The 15,953-nt window shown below is 36.8% G+C and overlaps 2 protein-coding genes and 1 non-coding gene across 3 annotated transcripts; 1 reads left to right on the top strand and 2 right to left on the bottom strand.

Moving 5' to 3' along the window:
• Positions 1-1,897: 1,897 nt before the first annotated feature.
• LOC149023737 (uncharacterized) lies at positions 1,898-4,282 on the top strand. Its single transcript, XM_089143354.1, has one exon. The coding sequence runs from the start codon at positions 1,898-1,900 to the stop codon at positions 4,280-4,282; it is 2,385 nt and encodes a 794-aa protein (XP_088999480.1).
• Positions 2,434-2,535, bottom strand: LOC149023738 (small nucleolar RNA R71). Its single transcript, XR_016171880.1, has one exon. It is a non-coding gene; the product is annotated as a small nucleolar RNA R71 (small nucleolar RNA).
• An 8,084-nt stretch (positions 4,283-12,366) lies between the features above and the next one.
• LOC149023739 (ABC transporter G family member 9-like) lies at positions 12,367-15,548 on the bottom strand. The gene is made up of 4 exons (XM_089142843.1): positions 15,450-15,548; positions 14,557-15,346; positions 13,234-13,556; positions 12,367-13,020 (listed from the first exon to the last, which is right to left on the bottom strand). Exons 1-4 carry the CDS (start codon positions 15,546-15,548, stop codon positions 12,367-12,369), a joined length of 1,866 nt encoding a protein of 621 aa, XP_088998969.1.
• Positions 15,549-15,953: the final 405 nt, after the last annotated feature.

The following is a 15,953-nucleotide window of genomic DNA, read 5'->3' on the forward strand; positions in this document are numbered from 1 at the left end:
CAAGAAAATTTAACAAGGATAACGATTGGTGAAGGTAGATTGCAGAATGGACTTTATATGTTAGATCCTACAAATAGTGCCTCAACTTCTATGAGTAATCATGAGAAATCTCAACTTTGGCATTAGCGTATGGGTCATCCTTCTGATAGGATTTTACGATCTTTAAATCCTGGTTTATCTTTTAATTTTACTGGTTGTGATGCCTGCCATTTTTCCAAGCAACACAGATTAGCGTTTCCACATAATACTCATGTTTCAAGTGCATTATTTGATCTAGTGCATTCTGATGTTTGGCATTCTCCTATAGACTCTAGAGATGGATTCAGATATTTTGTTTCATTTGTTGATGATAAATCTCAGGCTACATGGTTGTATTTATTGTTTTCCAACAATGAAGTACTACAGATATTTCAAGAATTGGCAGATGGTTTTGACTCAGTATCAGACTCGCATTAAAGTTTTGCGAACAGATAATGGGACAGAATACACCAATAGGTCTTTTCAATCATATCTCAAAAGTTTGGAAATTTTACATCAAACTTCATGCGCAGGCACTCCTAAACAAAATGGGATTGCTGAGCGCAAAAATAGGCATATACTTGAGGTGACTCGATCTTTATTATTTCATGGGAATCTTCCCAAGACTTATTGATCAGATGCTGTCAGTACGAGTTGTTATTTAATCAATCGTCTCCCCAGTACAATTTTGAACTTTAAGATACCCTTAAAGGTTCTATATGATCGTCCCATCATGATGTCTTATCTTTGAGTTTTTTGTTGCATTGTTTATGTTCATGCTCAAGGTGGTGATAAACTTGATCATCGTGCTTGCAAATGTGTGTTTTTAGGATACTCCTCTACTAAAAAAGATTACAAATGTTTTGACCCATCTACTAGTAAACTTTTTATTTCATGGGGTGTGTCTTTTGATGAAACTCAGATGTTCTTCTCTAGCATGAATCAAACTCAAGGGGAGCTAGATTACAGTGAATTTGTTCATGTCCCGTTACCAAGTATACCAGACAACATGTTTGTAAAGGCTGATGCTAATGAAGACAATGTTATGGGCGATACCACTGAAGGTAGCACTGTTATAGGTGATGTCACTGAAGATACTGATGAGAATCTACATAGTGAAGCAACTACTATACAAACGAGAATCTACATGGTGAAGCAACTACAAATGTACCTATTGCAAGAAATGATACAGTTGAAACTATAGCGCAATTACTAATTCGCAGATCTACTTGGGTCACACAACCTTCAGTGAGATTGTGTGAGTTTACCACTTATCATACAACTAAGTTCCCAATCCAATCTCATATAAGTTATGATAATATATCCCCTCAATATTTTGCATATCTTTCGGCTATTGAAGACCATGAGGAGCCGACCAATTTTATTGAAGCTAAGAATTCACCTAAATGGGTGAAGGCTATGAATGAGGAATTAGAAGCTCTTCATAAAAATAAAACATGGGATATAGTGCAACTCCCAAGTGGCAAACATCCAGTTGGATGTCATTGGGTCTACAAGACCAAATCAAGAGTGATGGGACTTTAAAGAGGTATAAGGCAAGGCTTGTTGCCAAAGGATATACTCAAATATATGGAGTTGATTATATAGAGATATTTGCTCTTGTAATTAAAAAGAATACAGTAAGAGTGTTGATGTCGATCTTTTATCATTATATTACTTGTTACGACAGCGTACACTTGCGTTGTACTTTTTCACAACAAGTTTTTGGCGCCGTTGCCGGGGACTATTAGATTAATATCAATATCAATTATTGCTAGTTTTAATTTGAATTCTTTTATTTTTCATTTTATTCTTTTATATTATTTTATTTTATTTTTTAGTTGTGAATTGGAGTTCTTTCAGGTCCTACTGATTTTGCATGAGAAGGAGAGGAAACGATAATTTACTTCCTTTTGATCCTGAAATTGAAGCAACTTGTCGAAGGAACTCAAAAGCAAAGAAAGATAGAACAAATTCATCTTCCACTTCTAGAGCAATGGATCCTGAAAATAATCCACCACCGCTTGAAGTTGAAGCACCAAGGCGCAAGACTTTGGGAGAGTATGTTGCGCCGACTGTGAGAGATAATAGGACAGCTATAAGGCGTCCACCTGTAGCAGCTAACAATTTTGAAATCAAGCCTGCTATCATTACAATGGTGCAAAATAATCAATTTTCTGGATTGCCTAGTGAAGACCCAAATCTTCACATTAATGGGTTCTTGGACATTTGCGACACATTCAAGAGCAATGGCATTACTGATGATGCCATAAGATTGAGATTGTTCCCTTTCTCATTAAGGGACAACGCTGAGAGTTGGTTGCATTCTCTACAACCAGGATCCATCACTGCTTGGGATCAAATGGCTCAAAAAATTTTGGTAAAATTCTTTCCACCATCTAAGACTGCTAGTTTATTAACAGGTATTTCTATTTTTTTGCAGTATGATTCAGAAACACTATTTGAGGCATGGGAAAGATTCAAGGACTTGCTAAGGAAATGTCCACACCACGGAATAGAGCAATGGAGGCAAATTCAGATTTTTTATGATGGTCTATCTAATTCCACAAGAACATTAGTAGATGCTGCAGCAGGAGGATCAATCATGAACAAGGATCTAACAGAAATTTTTGATATTTTGGATGTTATGGCCTCAAATGCATATCAAAGGCCAAGGGATAGAGTTGCCCCAAGAAGAGTTTTGCGGAGGAATGAAATTGATCCCATGACTGCCGTGGCCATCCAACTTGAAGCATTAACAAAGCAAGTAGGGTTGTTAGCAACCCAAGGCACCAAACCTCCAGCTGTGATATGCAACTATTGTGAGGGAACACATTATAGCAATGAATGTCAGATGGCTAATCCTTTTGAGCAAAATCAGTTAGAGCAAGCAAAATATGTGGGGAACTTTAACAGACAGAACAATCCATATTCAAACACATACAATCCAGGGTGGAGAAACCATCCAAATTTTGGATGGAAAAACAATCAAGATACTGAAAGACAACCTGAAAATCAACAAGCTCAATCATTTCAGAAGAAGACTCCATTGAAAGATGCTATTGAGAAAATGGCTACAATTTCTTCACAATTTATACAGAAGCAAGAGATGACCAATCAGAATATTTTTGCATCCATTAAAAATTTGGAAGTACAAATGGGGCAACTCGCCCATGGGATGAATCAAAGGCAAAAAGGATCACTGCCTAGTAATACTGAGATAAATCCTAGAGAGTATGCAAATACTATTGAGCTTCGAAGTGGAAAAGTATTAGAAGAACCTTTCAAGAAAGCTGTAGTAACTGAACCCTCTTCTGAGGGGGTTCATGATGAGCAAAAAGATGCAGACGAATACATTAAGGAGGAGGAGAAGCCAAAATCCAAATTGTTTCCAGACAATCCATCACCTTATAATCCACCCATTCCATATCCTCAGCGGTTCAAGAAACAGAAACTAGATAAGCAATTTTCTAAATTTCTTGATGTATTAAAAAAATTGCATATTAATATTGCTTTTGCAGATGCTTTGGAACAAATGCCGAGTTATGTTAAGTTTATGAAAGACATTCTTGCTTACAAGAGGAAACTTGAAGATTATGAGACTGTGGCATTGACAGAGGAATGTAGTGTTATTTTGCAGCTGAAGCTTCCACCTAAGCTAAAAGATCCAGGGAGTTTCACAATACCATGCACTATAGGAAATTTTCATTTTAATAAGGCTTTATATGATATTGGTGCTAGTATTAATTTAATGCCTCTATCTATTTTTAGGAAACTAGGCCTTGGAGAAGCTAAACCTAGCACAGTGTCACTTCAAATGGCGGATAGGTCGATTAAATATCCGAGGGGAATCATTGAAGACGTCTTGGTTAAAGTGGATAAGTTTATATTTCCAGCAGATTTCTTAGTATTGGATATAGAAGAAGACCAGGACATACCCATTATTCTTGGTAGGCCATTCTTAGCGACTGGGAGGACTCTGATTGATCTTCAAACAGGTGAACTTACTATGAGAGTACAAGATGAAAAGATCACATTCAATGTATTCAAGGTCATCAAGTTTCCAAATGAAGCAAATAACTGCTTCAGAATTGATTCTATTGAGAGGTGTATAAAGGAGGTATTTCAAATAAGCTATCCAGTTGAGGCTTGTTTGGTAGGTGTGACAAATACAGAAAATAAAGGAATTTTCGAATGTGAGATGCAGTTAGAAGCTTTATCACCTATATCTGTTTACAAGTCTCCTATTGAGGACCATGGCTAGTAACTTAATCACTCCTTTGGAAATGGCTTCGACCCCCAGAAGTCACTCTTATCTTTGACCTAAAGTTGGGGGTAGTTTAGCTACGAACTATGATGCAAGCGCTGTTTGGGAGGCAACCCAAAGTTTTTCTTTACTACTTCTTTAATTTTTCAATTGTTAATTTTTTTTTGGTTTGATGTTTTTTGTTTCTTTCTCCATAATTAGTTTTTTTTTTAGGAGAATGAAAAGAAGAGAGTGGATTTGGACTACATCACTTTTAAGGCTATGAATCAAGGGAGTCTCCTTCACCTTACTTCACATCTTATTATTTTTTTTCCCATTGCATGCATTTAATATTTTGATTTTTTCCACTGCATTGAGGACAATGCTCATTTTAAAGTTGGGGGTGGATGTTAAGATTCCTGTCTATGGGTTGAGACTCACTATGCTGAAATTTCTTTTCAAAAGCAGAATTTTTCAAATATTTCAAAACTTTTTATCAATGGTTTAAGCTTACTTGTCTAGTTAGTAGAGTAAAATAGAAGGAAGTTATGACATGTAAATCTCTAATCTTATTTAGTATTTCATGTTTTAATTGTGTTCCTCTATAATTCTTTGAATATGATGACTTCGCTAAATATCAGATGAGTATGTGAATCACTTTAATCTTGATTATGCGACCCACCCTTTGAGCACTGAACCTTGTTATTGAGTTATTGCATTTAGGGATTTTCAAATGAGACTGCAATTTTCTTGTTCAGTCAACATATTAGAATCCACCAAGATTTCCTCTTGAGGTTAAATTCATGAGTGCCACTTGTTTAGGGATATGATAGAGGCCATTCTTCTTTCATTTAAATTTTTGAAAATATATATATATATTCTCTTCTAATATGTTCCACTTCTACTATACAATGTTTCACTTCGTGGAGATGTATATGGTTTATATATTAGATCTCATTGGTGACTCTCCCAAGTCGTGTGATCTCTTGAATAGACCGAAGGTGATATGGATTGTTAAAAGCATGGTGAGGGTTAAAAGCATTGTGAGTAGATCTTCTTTGTAGTTGCGGGTCTCCGTAGTTAATGCCACTGAGTGAGCCTTTTGGATTCTCACTGAGTTAACATTGCACAATTGGGGCTTAGGGACAAAGGCCACCGCAACGCTTAGATAGATAGTTATTTGAGAGCCATGTTACAGGTGTAGGATATGTCTTGGACTGCTTCTTGGGAGATGTGTTATCACCTTAAAAGAAAGAAGAAAAAAAAGTATGAAATTGCTAATTTTTGGCAAAAGGAAGAAAAGAAAATTGGTGCTTCAATGTTATCATCTCCATATATGTATTTCAGCTCTAGTCTACATTTCTTCCACCTTCACAAGTCCTCTTGACCTTGGATAAGTGATTGCTCTTCATTAGTGGAGAGAGGGATGATAGGCTGGACATATAAGAATTGACCTTGAAACTAGGGAGTTGTCGGTTGAATTTGGGATCTCAAACATGCATCCACTTGATTGGTTAAGGTATACACACACACACGGGTCAAACTTTTGATTTTTGTGATCTATCTACTCATCTCTTATTTAGCTTTTATACATTCTTTGAATTATGGTTGAACTTGACTAAGATTGAATATTAAATCAAAACGAGAGTTTGTCTGATCCTGATATTTGCTCGAGGACTAGCAAATGTTAAAGTTGGGGGTAATTTGATAAGTTGATTTCATGCATATTATTTTATATGATTAATTTACTATATTTCCATGTATTTACAATTGTTTTATATCAATTTACCTAATATAATATGAAAATGAATATGTTGCACTCTTTCCTTTAATTTCTATAATTTTGGTGATTTTATATATTTCCTAACAAATTCTAATCAAGATTTATTACTTTTACATGTAGGAAATTATCAATCAAATCTGGGTATTATTGCAAGAGTCCTACCTCAAGTCAAAAACATAGAGAGAATGAGTCCTTGCATGCTTCTATGTTTTATTTCCTATTTAAGATTTGATCAAAGAAGGGAAAAGAGGAAGAAGAATCCAATTCAAATAAGAAAGATAGAAGAATCCCGGTTTTGAGTGTCTCTGTCCAGTTTTGATCGAGATCCTCATCGGATAGTCATATGGTGTCCGATCGAGCCGAGTTTTGGAGGAGAGCTTCACGACATCTTGGTCTTCAAATCCAACGGTGGGATTATGCATTGGAGATCTCTAAGTTAGTCCGATTTATACATCAAAACACTCATTGGTTAAGTCAGATAAGAACTCTGAGTTTGATTCAAACTCTAAGTTTAATTAATCTATAAAAGGATAGCAAAGCCAAGGAAGAGGGAGAGGACGTTTTTGGAGCTTTGGAGGAGCGGAGAGATCGAACCAGGAGACGTTGGTTGGCTTTGGAGATCTGAATCTTGGGAATAAGTTTTTATTGATCTTCTTTCAATGTTCTTGAACTCCTCTGTAATGTTTTTAGTTTCTAGTATGAATTAATTTAGTTTTTATCTAGGGATCAGATGTAGCCTATCTTTGAATTCCCACTCTTGACTTCATCAATATAATTTTGAATATTGTTTCCTTTGATTGAGTTTTTACTTATATTCTTCATGCTTTTGATTAATTGGCCACTAATCAATTGATTTGTTAATCATAATGATCGGAGAGGGGATTTATGTGTCTAGTTCATTGTAGTAAAAGCCATGAATTACATGTAAGATAGAGATATACTTACATGGTTTGTGTAGTTGTTACATGGGAATCCATAGAGTTTAATGATTTCTCAGTTGTTGTAACCCACATAGAAATATAGTGAGTTAGCAATTGAGGGAATTTCTATTAGTACTCGAGAGAGACTAGTAGATAGGGAAGGAAATATCGACTATCAATCAGGAAAATATTTCTCAAATTATAAAGAGGGATAAAAGGGTGGAAATGCTTAGTTATGGTGAAATCTGATCCCTAGGTCTTTAGCAATTAATAATCTCAATTTAACTTTCAATTTGCAATATAGTCTAGAATAATTATCTTCCTTATTATTTGTTCAAATAAAATTGGTATAATTAATTTGGTACTTAATCTATAGTCTTCGAGGGATCGATCTTTTATCATTATATTACTTGTTACGACAGCGTACACTTGCGTTGTACTTTTTCACAACAAGTTTTTTTAAGGTGATAACACATCTCCCAAGAAGCAGTCCAACGCAAGTGTATGCTGTCGTAACAAGTAATATAATGATAAAAAATCGATCCCTCGAAGACTATAGATTAAATACCAAATTAATTATACCAATTTTATTTGAACAAATAATAAGGAAGATAATTATTCTAGACTATAATGCAAATTGAAATTGAAATTGAGATTTATCAATTGCTAAAGACCTAGGGGTCAAATTTCACCATAACTAAGCATTCCCACCCTTTTATCCCTCTTTATAATTTGAGAAATATTTTCCTGATTGATAGTCGATATTCCCTTCCCTATCTACTAGTCTCTCTCGAGTACTAATAGAAATTCCATCAATTGCTAACTCACTATATTTCTATGTGGGTTACAACAACTGAGAAATCATTAAACTCTATGGATTCCCATGTAACAACTACACAAACCATGTAAGTATATCTCTATCTTACATGTAATTCATGGCTTTTACTACAATGAACTAGACACATAAATCCCCTCTCCGATCATTATGATTAACAAATCAATTGATTAGTGGCCAATTAATCAAAAGCATGAAGAATATAAGTAAAAACTCAATCAAAGGAAACAATATTCAAAATTATATTGATGAAGTCAAGAGTGGGAATTCAAAGATAGGCTACATCTGATCCCTAGATAAAAACTAAATTAATTCATACTAGAAACTAAAAACATTACAGAGGAGTTCAAGAACATTGAAAGAAGATCAATAAAAACTTATTCCCAAGATTCAGATCTCCAAAGCCAACCAACGTCTCCTGGTTCGATCTCTCCACTCCTCCAAAGCTCCAAAAACGTCCTCTCCCTCTTCCTTGGCTTTGCTATCCTTTTATAGATTAATTAAACTTAGAGTTTGAATCAACTCAGAGTTCTTATCTGACTTAACCAATGAGTGTTTTGATGTATAAATCGGACTAACTTAGAGATCTCCAATGCATAATCCCACCGTTGGATTTGAAGACCAAGATGTCGTGAAGCTCTCCTCCAAAACTCGGCTTGATCGGACACCATATGACTATCCGATGAGGATCTCAATCAAAACTGGACAGAGACACTCAAAAACGGGATTCTTCTATCTTTCTTATTTGAATTGGATTCTTCTTCCTCTTTTCCCTTCTTTGATCAAATCTTAAATAGGAAATAAAACATAGAAGCATGCAAGGACTCATTCTCTCTATGTTTTTGACTTGAGGTAGGACTCTTGCAATAATACCCAGATTTGATTGATAATTTCCTACATGTAAAAGTAATAAATCTTGATTAGAATTTGTTAGGAAATATATAAAATCACCAAAATTATAGAAATTAAAGGAAAGAGTGCAACATATTCATTTTCATATTATATTAGGGTAAATTGATATAAAACAATTGTAAATACATGGAAATATAGTAAATTAATCATATAAAATAATATGCATGAAATCAACTTATCAATGTCAGTAGCCGTTAATTGTGGATGGTCACTTTTACAAATGGATGTAAAAAATGTCTTTTTATAGGGAGACCTACAAGAAGAAGTTTATATGGAAATTCCTTCAAGCCACCCATTAGAAAAACAAGATGGATTTGCTTGTAAATTGAAGAAAGCAATATACGGCCTAAATCAATCACCACGAGCATGGTATGAAAAGTTAAGTACAGCTCTTATTAGATTTGGATTCACTAGAAGTGGATCAGATTCCTCCATATTTGTGAAAAATGCCTCTACTGGCACAACAGAAATTTTGGTATACGTGGATGACATTGTAATCGCTGGAGATGATCATGAAGGAATCAATGCCCTCAAAGAATATTTGAAGAAAACCTTTGACATCAAGGACTTGGGACAACTACGATACTTTCTTGGAATTGAAGTTGCTAGGTCTAGTAAAGGATTATTCATCTCTCAAATGAAATATGTTCTTGACTTGTTGAAGGAAACTAGCAAATTGGGTGTGAAACCAACCAACACACCTATGGATTACACTTGTAAGGTTACTAATGATGATTCTCCATTGCATGATAATAATTGTTTTCAAAGGTTGGTTGGAAAATTGATTTACTTGACCATTACCAGACCTGACATTGCATATGCAGTGAGCTATGTTAGTCAATTTATGCATAATCCTACCAAAGGGCACATGGAATTGGTTAATCATATACTACGTTATCTGAAGTCTTCTCTGATGGCTTTTTTGGACTTTGAAATCCCTGACCTTGCTAATTGTATTTCTGCGGCTTTACCTACTCAAACTATTGCTTTGTGCACCCATCGGATGGTGACCAGAACATAGGATGGCACACGTATTCCTAAACTCCCCAAGAGTTTTTATGCCACACACCATCCTCTACCTTTAGCTCTTGCTGCTAATAGTGTCTCTAATATTAAGCCCACTTGTTATATGCAAGCTTCTAAACAAGTTGTTTGGCGTGCCACAATGGATGTTGAATTTAATGCCGTAATCACCAATAAAACTTTGGTTTTGACTACAACCTCAAGATCGTCGTATCATTGGTTGTAAATGGCTTTATTGTATTAAACATCGCTCCGATGTTACTATTGAGAGTTATAAAGCTCGCCTCATGGCCAAAGGTTATACCTAAGAATATGGTCTTAATTATGATGAGACACTTAGCCCTGTTGTTAAGCCCACTACCATTCGGATCCTTTTGGCTTTGGTCGTGTCCTCTAATTGGTCCATTAAACAACTTGATGTCAACAATGTGTTTCTACATGGGATTCTTAATGAGGAGGTTTATATGCAACAACCTCCTGGGTATATGGATCCTCAATGTCCGTCACATGTTAGTAGGCTTCAACATTCTCTCTATGGTCTAAAACAGGAACCATGGGCTTGGTTTCATTGTCTCAGCTCTTTTCTCTTAAAGTTGGGCTCTCATGGTTCCAAGACTGACTCATCCTTGTTCTAGTATCACGGCCGATGACCCTCTTTATATTTTAGTCTATGTACGTGAATGATATTCTCATCATGGGCTTGTCAAACCTAGAAATCAATCGCCTTATGACATCTCTTTGTGTCGAGTTTTCTCTCAAGGATTTGGGTGATGCCCACTTCTCAGGGATTGAGCTTATTCCTCTCTCTACGGGTCCTTTTTATCTCAATAGCAATATATTTTGACTATATTTCAGAAGGTTGGGATGGTAGATGTTAAGCCTATTGCCATGCCTATCCCCTCCATCTCATCGCTTATCTAGCACGGGAGGGACTCCATTATCCGACCCCACTTTATATTGTAGTCTAGTTAGTGCCTTACAGTACGTCACACTCACCCGCCCCAAGATAGCCTATACGATGAACAAACTATGTCAGTTTCTTGCTTCACCTTCGGAGATCATTGGGTTGCTTTAAAGCGGCTCTTACGCTATCTCAAGGGACTCTTCTATATGGGTTGCATTTACTCCCTCTTCTTCCTGTACACCTTCTGGCTTACTCGATGAAGACTAGGCAGGCTGCGTAGAAGATCGCAAGTCTTAGGGTGGCTACCTTATTTTTCTGGGGGAACAACTTGGTGTCATGGCAATCTCGTAAGCAGTCTATTGTTGCTCATTCAAGTACAGAGCATGAATATCGGGCTCTTGCTTCCACCACTACTGAGCTAACTTTGATACAGTCTCTTTTGACAGAGTTAGGGATTTCTACATCCTTCCCACCCACGTTGTGGTATGACAATATTGGTGCGACTTATCTCTCGGCCAATCCAATGTTTCATGCTCACACTAAGCATATTGAGGTGGATTCTCATTTTGTCTATGACAAAGTTGCAAAGGGAGATCTCCTTGTTCGCTATATCTCCACCAATGATCAATTGACAAATACTCTCACTAAGGGGCTCTCCTCTGCTCGTTTTCAGCTTCTTTACTCCAAAGTCAAGCTTCTCTCCAATTCGTTGACTTTATGGGAGTGTGTTAGGGATTAATATTGTATATTATTCTTTCTTATATTTGATATTTTTGTATATTGTATCACTATATGTTGTACTTCGTATTCTTGTACGACACACACACACACATATATGTGTGTGTGTGTGTGTGTGTGAGTCAGACACTTGACTCAACACTGATTCATTCATTACTTTCTCAAAACCTTAACATTCAGTGATTCAAGATGAATTCAATTGATAGGGTTAGGGTTACGAAGTTTCAAGATTAGGAAACCAAACAGCGAATTTTAACGATTGGCGGTTCCTGCATTTGTTGGTGGATTTCCCAATGAAACCCCTTTTAAAATTAAGAATGCACTCAGCTGTATTCAAACAATATCATCCTGCATTCATGGGAATGAAACATTCTTATGATTTGTTTACATGCCTAAAATAGGCATGGATTTGTTTCCGTTCTAATTATTTGTTCTAGGTGACAATTATGACAAGCATGGTGACATTCATGTTTTAGTTCAGATATTAAGGGCAGTTCTAAGATTTTTCCAAAATATAGTATCAACGCTTTAAGCTTAATTATTTACTTCTAAGACACAAGACAGAGCAATTCTGATAAAGCAACAACTACATTTGTTCATTTTGAGAAGGAAAAAAAAAAGATATATCCCCAAATCTGCAATTGAGAACCTGCAACCACTCTCATATCAAGCAAACATATATGAATCTTTCACTAATACCTTTGATGTCTACATTCCTTACCAGTGCAGAGGTTATATCAGTAACTGTAGAACCAGGAATCACGAGAAATTATGATTACACAGATCTTTTATCATTCTTAAGATCTCGTCTACTCTAAAGGACAAATACAAGTAAAAAGGATTTCAAGAAATTAAACCTCTTTGTCATGTCAACGGAACAAATCTGCAGCTCTCATTACTACTCCCTATCTGCATGGCGAGTTTCTCAAAAAATTTCGACACTGATGACAAGTGCTTACAAATGTCTGAAATCAATGTAGTTTGTCACTAACGGGGCACTCCTACCCTCATGAGAGCAACATAAGCAACAAGCCTATAACCTACAAGCATCAAGAACATGACAAGGATAGAGACAATCATCGAATCAAGCCCTACAATCTTTATGCCTGGAAACTCCCCAACCAAGCAGGTAGTGTTGGTACCACACTGGTACGTTTCACTGGGTTTAAATTGTGATTGCAACAATAGCTTATAGGTGTAATGGCTGATGGATAGGTATTTAATCCATGCTATGAAAGCAGGGACGTGTTGCACATAGTATCCACTAGCAAGAAGAAATGTGAGCATTATGACAGATGCAAGGCTTGAAGCAGACTTAAGGTCCATCAATATTGCACCAATCGCAAGCCCCATGCCCTGGGTAACCATTACGCTTAATAACAAAACCATCAAGGTCCCTATGAAGTTCCCTGCTGTGGGTTTCATTCCTGCCATCCAATAGGTTATGGTGACAAAAATGGTTGGGAGAACAAGCTCCATGGGAAGATCACCTACAGTGCTGGCCATGACGTAGGATGAAAGTCTATACATTCCTGAAGATCTCTCCTTTGTGAGCATCATGCGTTCTTGAGGGAAGGTGAATATAGCTTGGAAGAGAGGGTAGAAGCCCCAAAACTCAGAGTAAAAGAAAAGTAGCCCAACCTGCATACACCAGAATCAAAGCAAGATTAAATGTCATAACTGTTGGATTTGGGTGTCTTGTATTATGTGGGTCAATGTAATTATGGTTTTGGTTGTATTTATAATTGAAACAGGGTTTGGTTCAATTACTAGTACTGGGGTAAACTTGTAATTACATTGGGATTAGGATTTTAGGCAGGTGTAACTCAAGGAACCTGATTGTGGATTTCTTACCTGGTCTTGTAAGTGCACACTGGATTTCCACCATAGAAGCCCCGTGAAGAAAGCAACAACCAAAACCTGACTGACTTGGCTGCCTGAAAAGGACTCGTGCTTCCTCTCTTTTATTCCTCTGTGAAGCAACACTGAAAACTGTTGCCACCAAGTTGTACACCATTGATCAAATTTCTTATGGTCCGTTCCATCTGAAACCTGACTGCTCATTTCATTTAATTGTTCCTTCAATTTGTCAGCAAGATTGCTCCTGTAAGCTGAGATTAAAGCCTCCTTCACAGCTCCTTTGTCCTCCTCCTCCTCTCTACCATCCAAAGAAACACCTGATGAAGTATTAGGATTAATTCCTCCAGATCTAGTATTAGTTAGTTACTAAAACAAACTTGACAAGGTATTGGGCAAGATTTTGATTCAGTAACTCTCATTAATTTCGCTACCAAGTTAGCATGTGTATCTATATTTGGGGGTGAGTAGGAAGTTATTTACAGTAGAGTTATACAACAAAGATGTGAAATTGGTGAAACACACATGAACAAGATGATATGTACGTGGACTAAGATGGGTTTTCACTATGAAGATGAAGAAACAAATTACATCGGAAATTAATCTTCTATCCTTGTCTGACATATGAGAGACTATTTACAAAAGATAGATGAAAACTTATTTTAATAAAGAACCAAATGCTCGTATGCCCAAAAAGAACAGAAGCACCTCAAACAATTTGGGCCCAAAAATTACTCATTCCTTAAAGCTTGAAATTTTGAATACAACCTACAGCCCGAGAAATGCTACTGCAATCCAAGTTCTTCACTTGGTCAATTAAGACTACGTAGAAAATTGCAATTCCCCACTCGCCTCATAGAAACTTGACTCAAAGCATGGAGACTTGTTATCATTTATGATATCTAGTATCTAGATCTTGGAAATTAGCTTGAGCTTAGAAGGTTACAGCAAGAAAGTCAACTAACCAATCTGTGTGCCCTGGCTCCTACAGGTTCAAATTAGAGGAAACATCATTGCCTTGTCCCTAAAGCAAAATCCTATTTTCTGCGCTTTAGAGCAACCTTATCCCAATGCATATCTGTTTTCTTTCCAGTGCCACAAAAGTGCAAAACCTAGTTTAGGGTTTTAAAACCTTCTTTTATTTTATTTTATTTTTTCACCTGATAATGATATCCTAGTGTTTTTCTGTTTTATCTCTTTCTTCCCCTTTTCGAACACATCAACTTCTGAAATCCAATTCTCAAAAAATGTTGTTCCCAAAAGAATAAGAAAATTAAGATAAGGAAGTGAAACTAAAAGGAGGCTGATTCATGTACGTACCATTTGCAAGATCAAGAAGGAAATCCGAAGGGTTCATGGCGAGTGAAGGGACATAACCAATGCTAGAGAAATAATCCATTGCTCCAGCTCCAGTTCCAAAATACAAAGGATTACCATCTGACAAAAGCAAAACCTTATGAAACATGTAATAGAGTCTGCTCGAAGGCTGGTGTATGGTCATCACCACTGTCCTTCCACCTTGTGCAAGGTCCCACAAGGTCGACACAATTCGTTGAGCCGTGGTGGAATCAAGCCCTGATGTGGGCTCATCCAGAAACAAAAGGCTTGGGTTGATCAACATTTCTTGTCCAATGCTCACCCTCTTGCGCTCTCCTCCTGAAACTCCTCTCAACATTGGCCCTCCTATGATGCTGTTCTTGCACCGAGACAACCCAAGTTGAGCAATCACTGCTTCTGCATGCATGACCTTCTCATCTTTAGTTAAGCTGTTGGGAAGCCGTAGAAGAGCAGTGAAAACTAAGGTTTCAAAGACGGTTAGGTGGGCATGGAGCACTTCATCTTGTGTAACGAAACCAGTGTTTCTCTTCATTTGGTTGGAAAAGGGTTGGCCATTGTAAGTAATCGTTCCTCCAAGGTGCCCACTAAGTCTCCCACCCAATGCAGTTAACAGTGTTGTTTTGCCACTACCTGAAGGACCTAACATGGCTAACATCTCCCCTGGTGATACAGCACCTGTTATGCCTTTCAAGATCACCTTCTCCTCTGTGTTCGAATTTTTACTCAATAATCCTCCTTTTGGAGTCTTGATCCTGTACACAACATCTTCAAACTGCAACATAAGATTGATGTTAATTGATATCATTTGTTGATGATTAGTAGGAAGGGGAAAAAAGAAAAGGAATTTAACTCATAGAAGGTGAAATAGAAAGGACCTTGAGAATGACAGGACGGTTAGCCTCTTTAAAAATGGCGGAAATTTCTGGATCTTGTGATTCATTTAAGTTAACAGTCTGAGCCTCAATGTCCAACATCTTGGTTCCTTTGTGTGCTTGAAATATGTGTTACTTATTCGAGAACTCCAGAATTTCCTCCCTGCTGGTGTTGGATTCAGGGAAGAAAGAAGGAAATTGTCTATTCTAAAGATCAGAAGAACATATAAGGATGGAAATAGAGTCGTCGTCGTAGCTGAATTTATGATACTTCAAAGATTGAGAGATGCAATTATTATTACAATATAAAAGAGAAAGATGAGATGAACGTGTGATAGATGAGAGAGGAGGTTTGAGCAGAGGAATTTGCAGTAACAACAAATACCTCATGAGCGATAGATGAGCTTGATATAGGCTGTTTTTACGGGACAGTTTTGTTTGCTACAACTACGTGTATTCAGCAAAATCCAATATGCATGTAAATTAATGGCAACCAACTCAGTAGGT

This window comes from Hakea prostrata, chromosome 2, assembly GCF_041222555.1.
Source record: "Hakea prostrata isolate BN-2017 chromosome 2, UWA_Hpros_2, whole genome shotgun sequence".
Classification (NCBI taxonomy): domain Eukaryota; kingdom Viridiplantae; phylum Streptophyta; class Magnoliopsida; order Proteales; family Proteaceae; genus Hakea; species Hakea prostrata.

Bases quoted from the DNA above. Each gene is read 5' to 3' on its own strand.
- LOC149023737 (XM_089143354.1), top strand. From the start codon at position 1,898: ATGAGAAGGAGAGGAAACGATAATTTACTTCCTTTTGATCCTGAAATT.
- LOC149023739 (XM_089142843.1), bottom strand. From the start codon at position 15,548: ATGTTGGACATTGAGGCTCAGACTGTTAACTTAAATGAATCACAAGAT. The intron at 13,557-14,556 runs GTACGTACATGA...ATACTTCATCAG, and splicing joins CCTTCTTGATCTTGCAAATG to GTGTTTCTTTGGATGGTAGA. The intron at 13,021-13,233 runs GTAAGAAATCCA...TGGTGTATGCAG, and splicing joins GTGTGCACTTACAAGACCAG to GTTGGGCTACTTTTCTTTTA.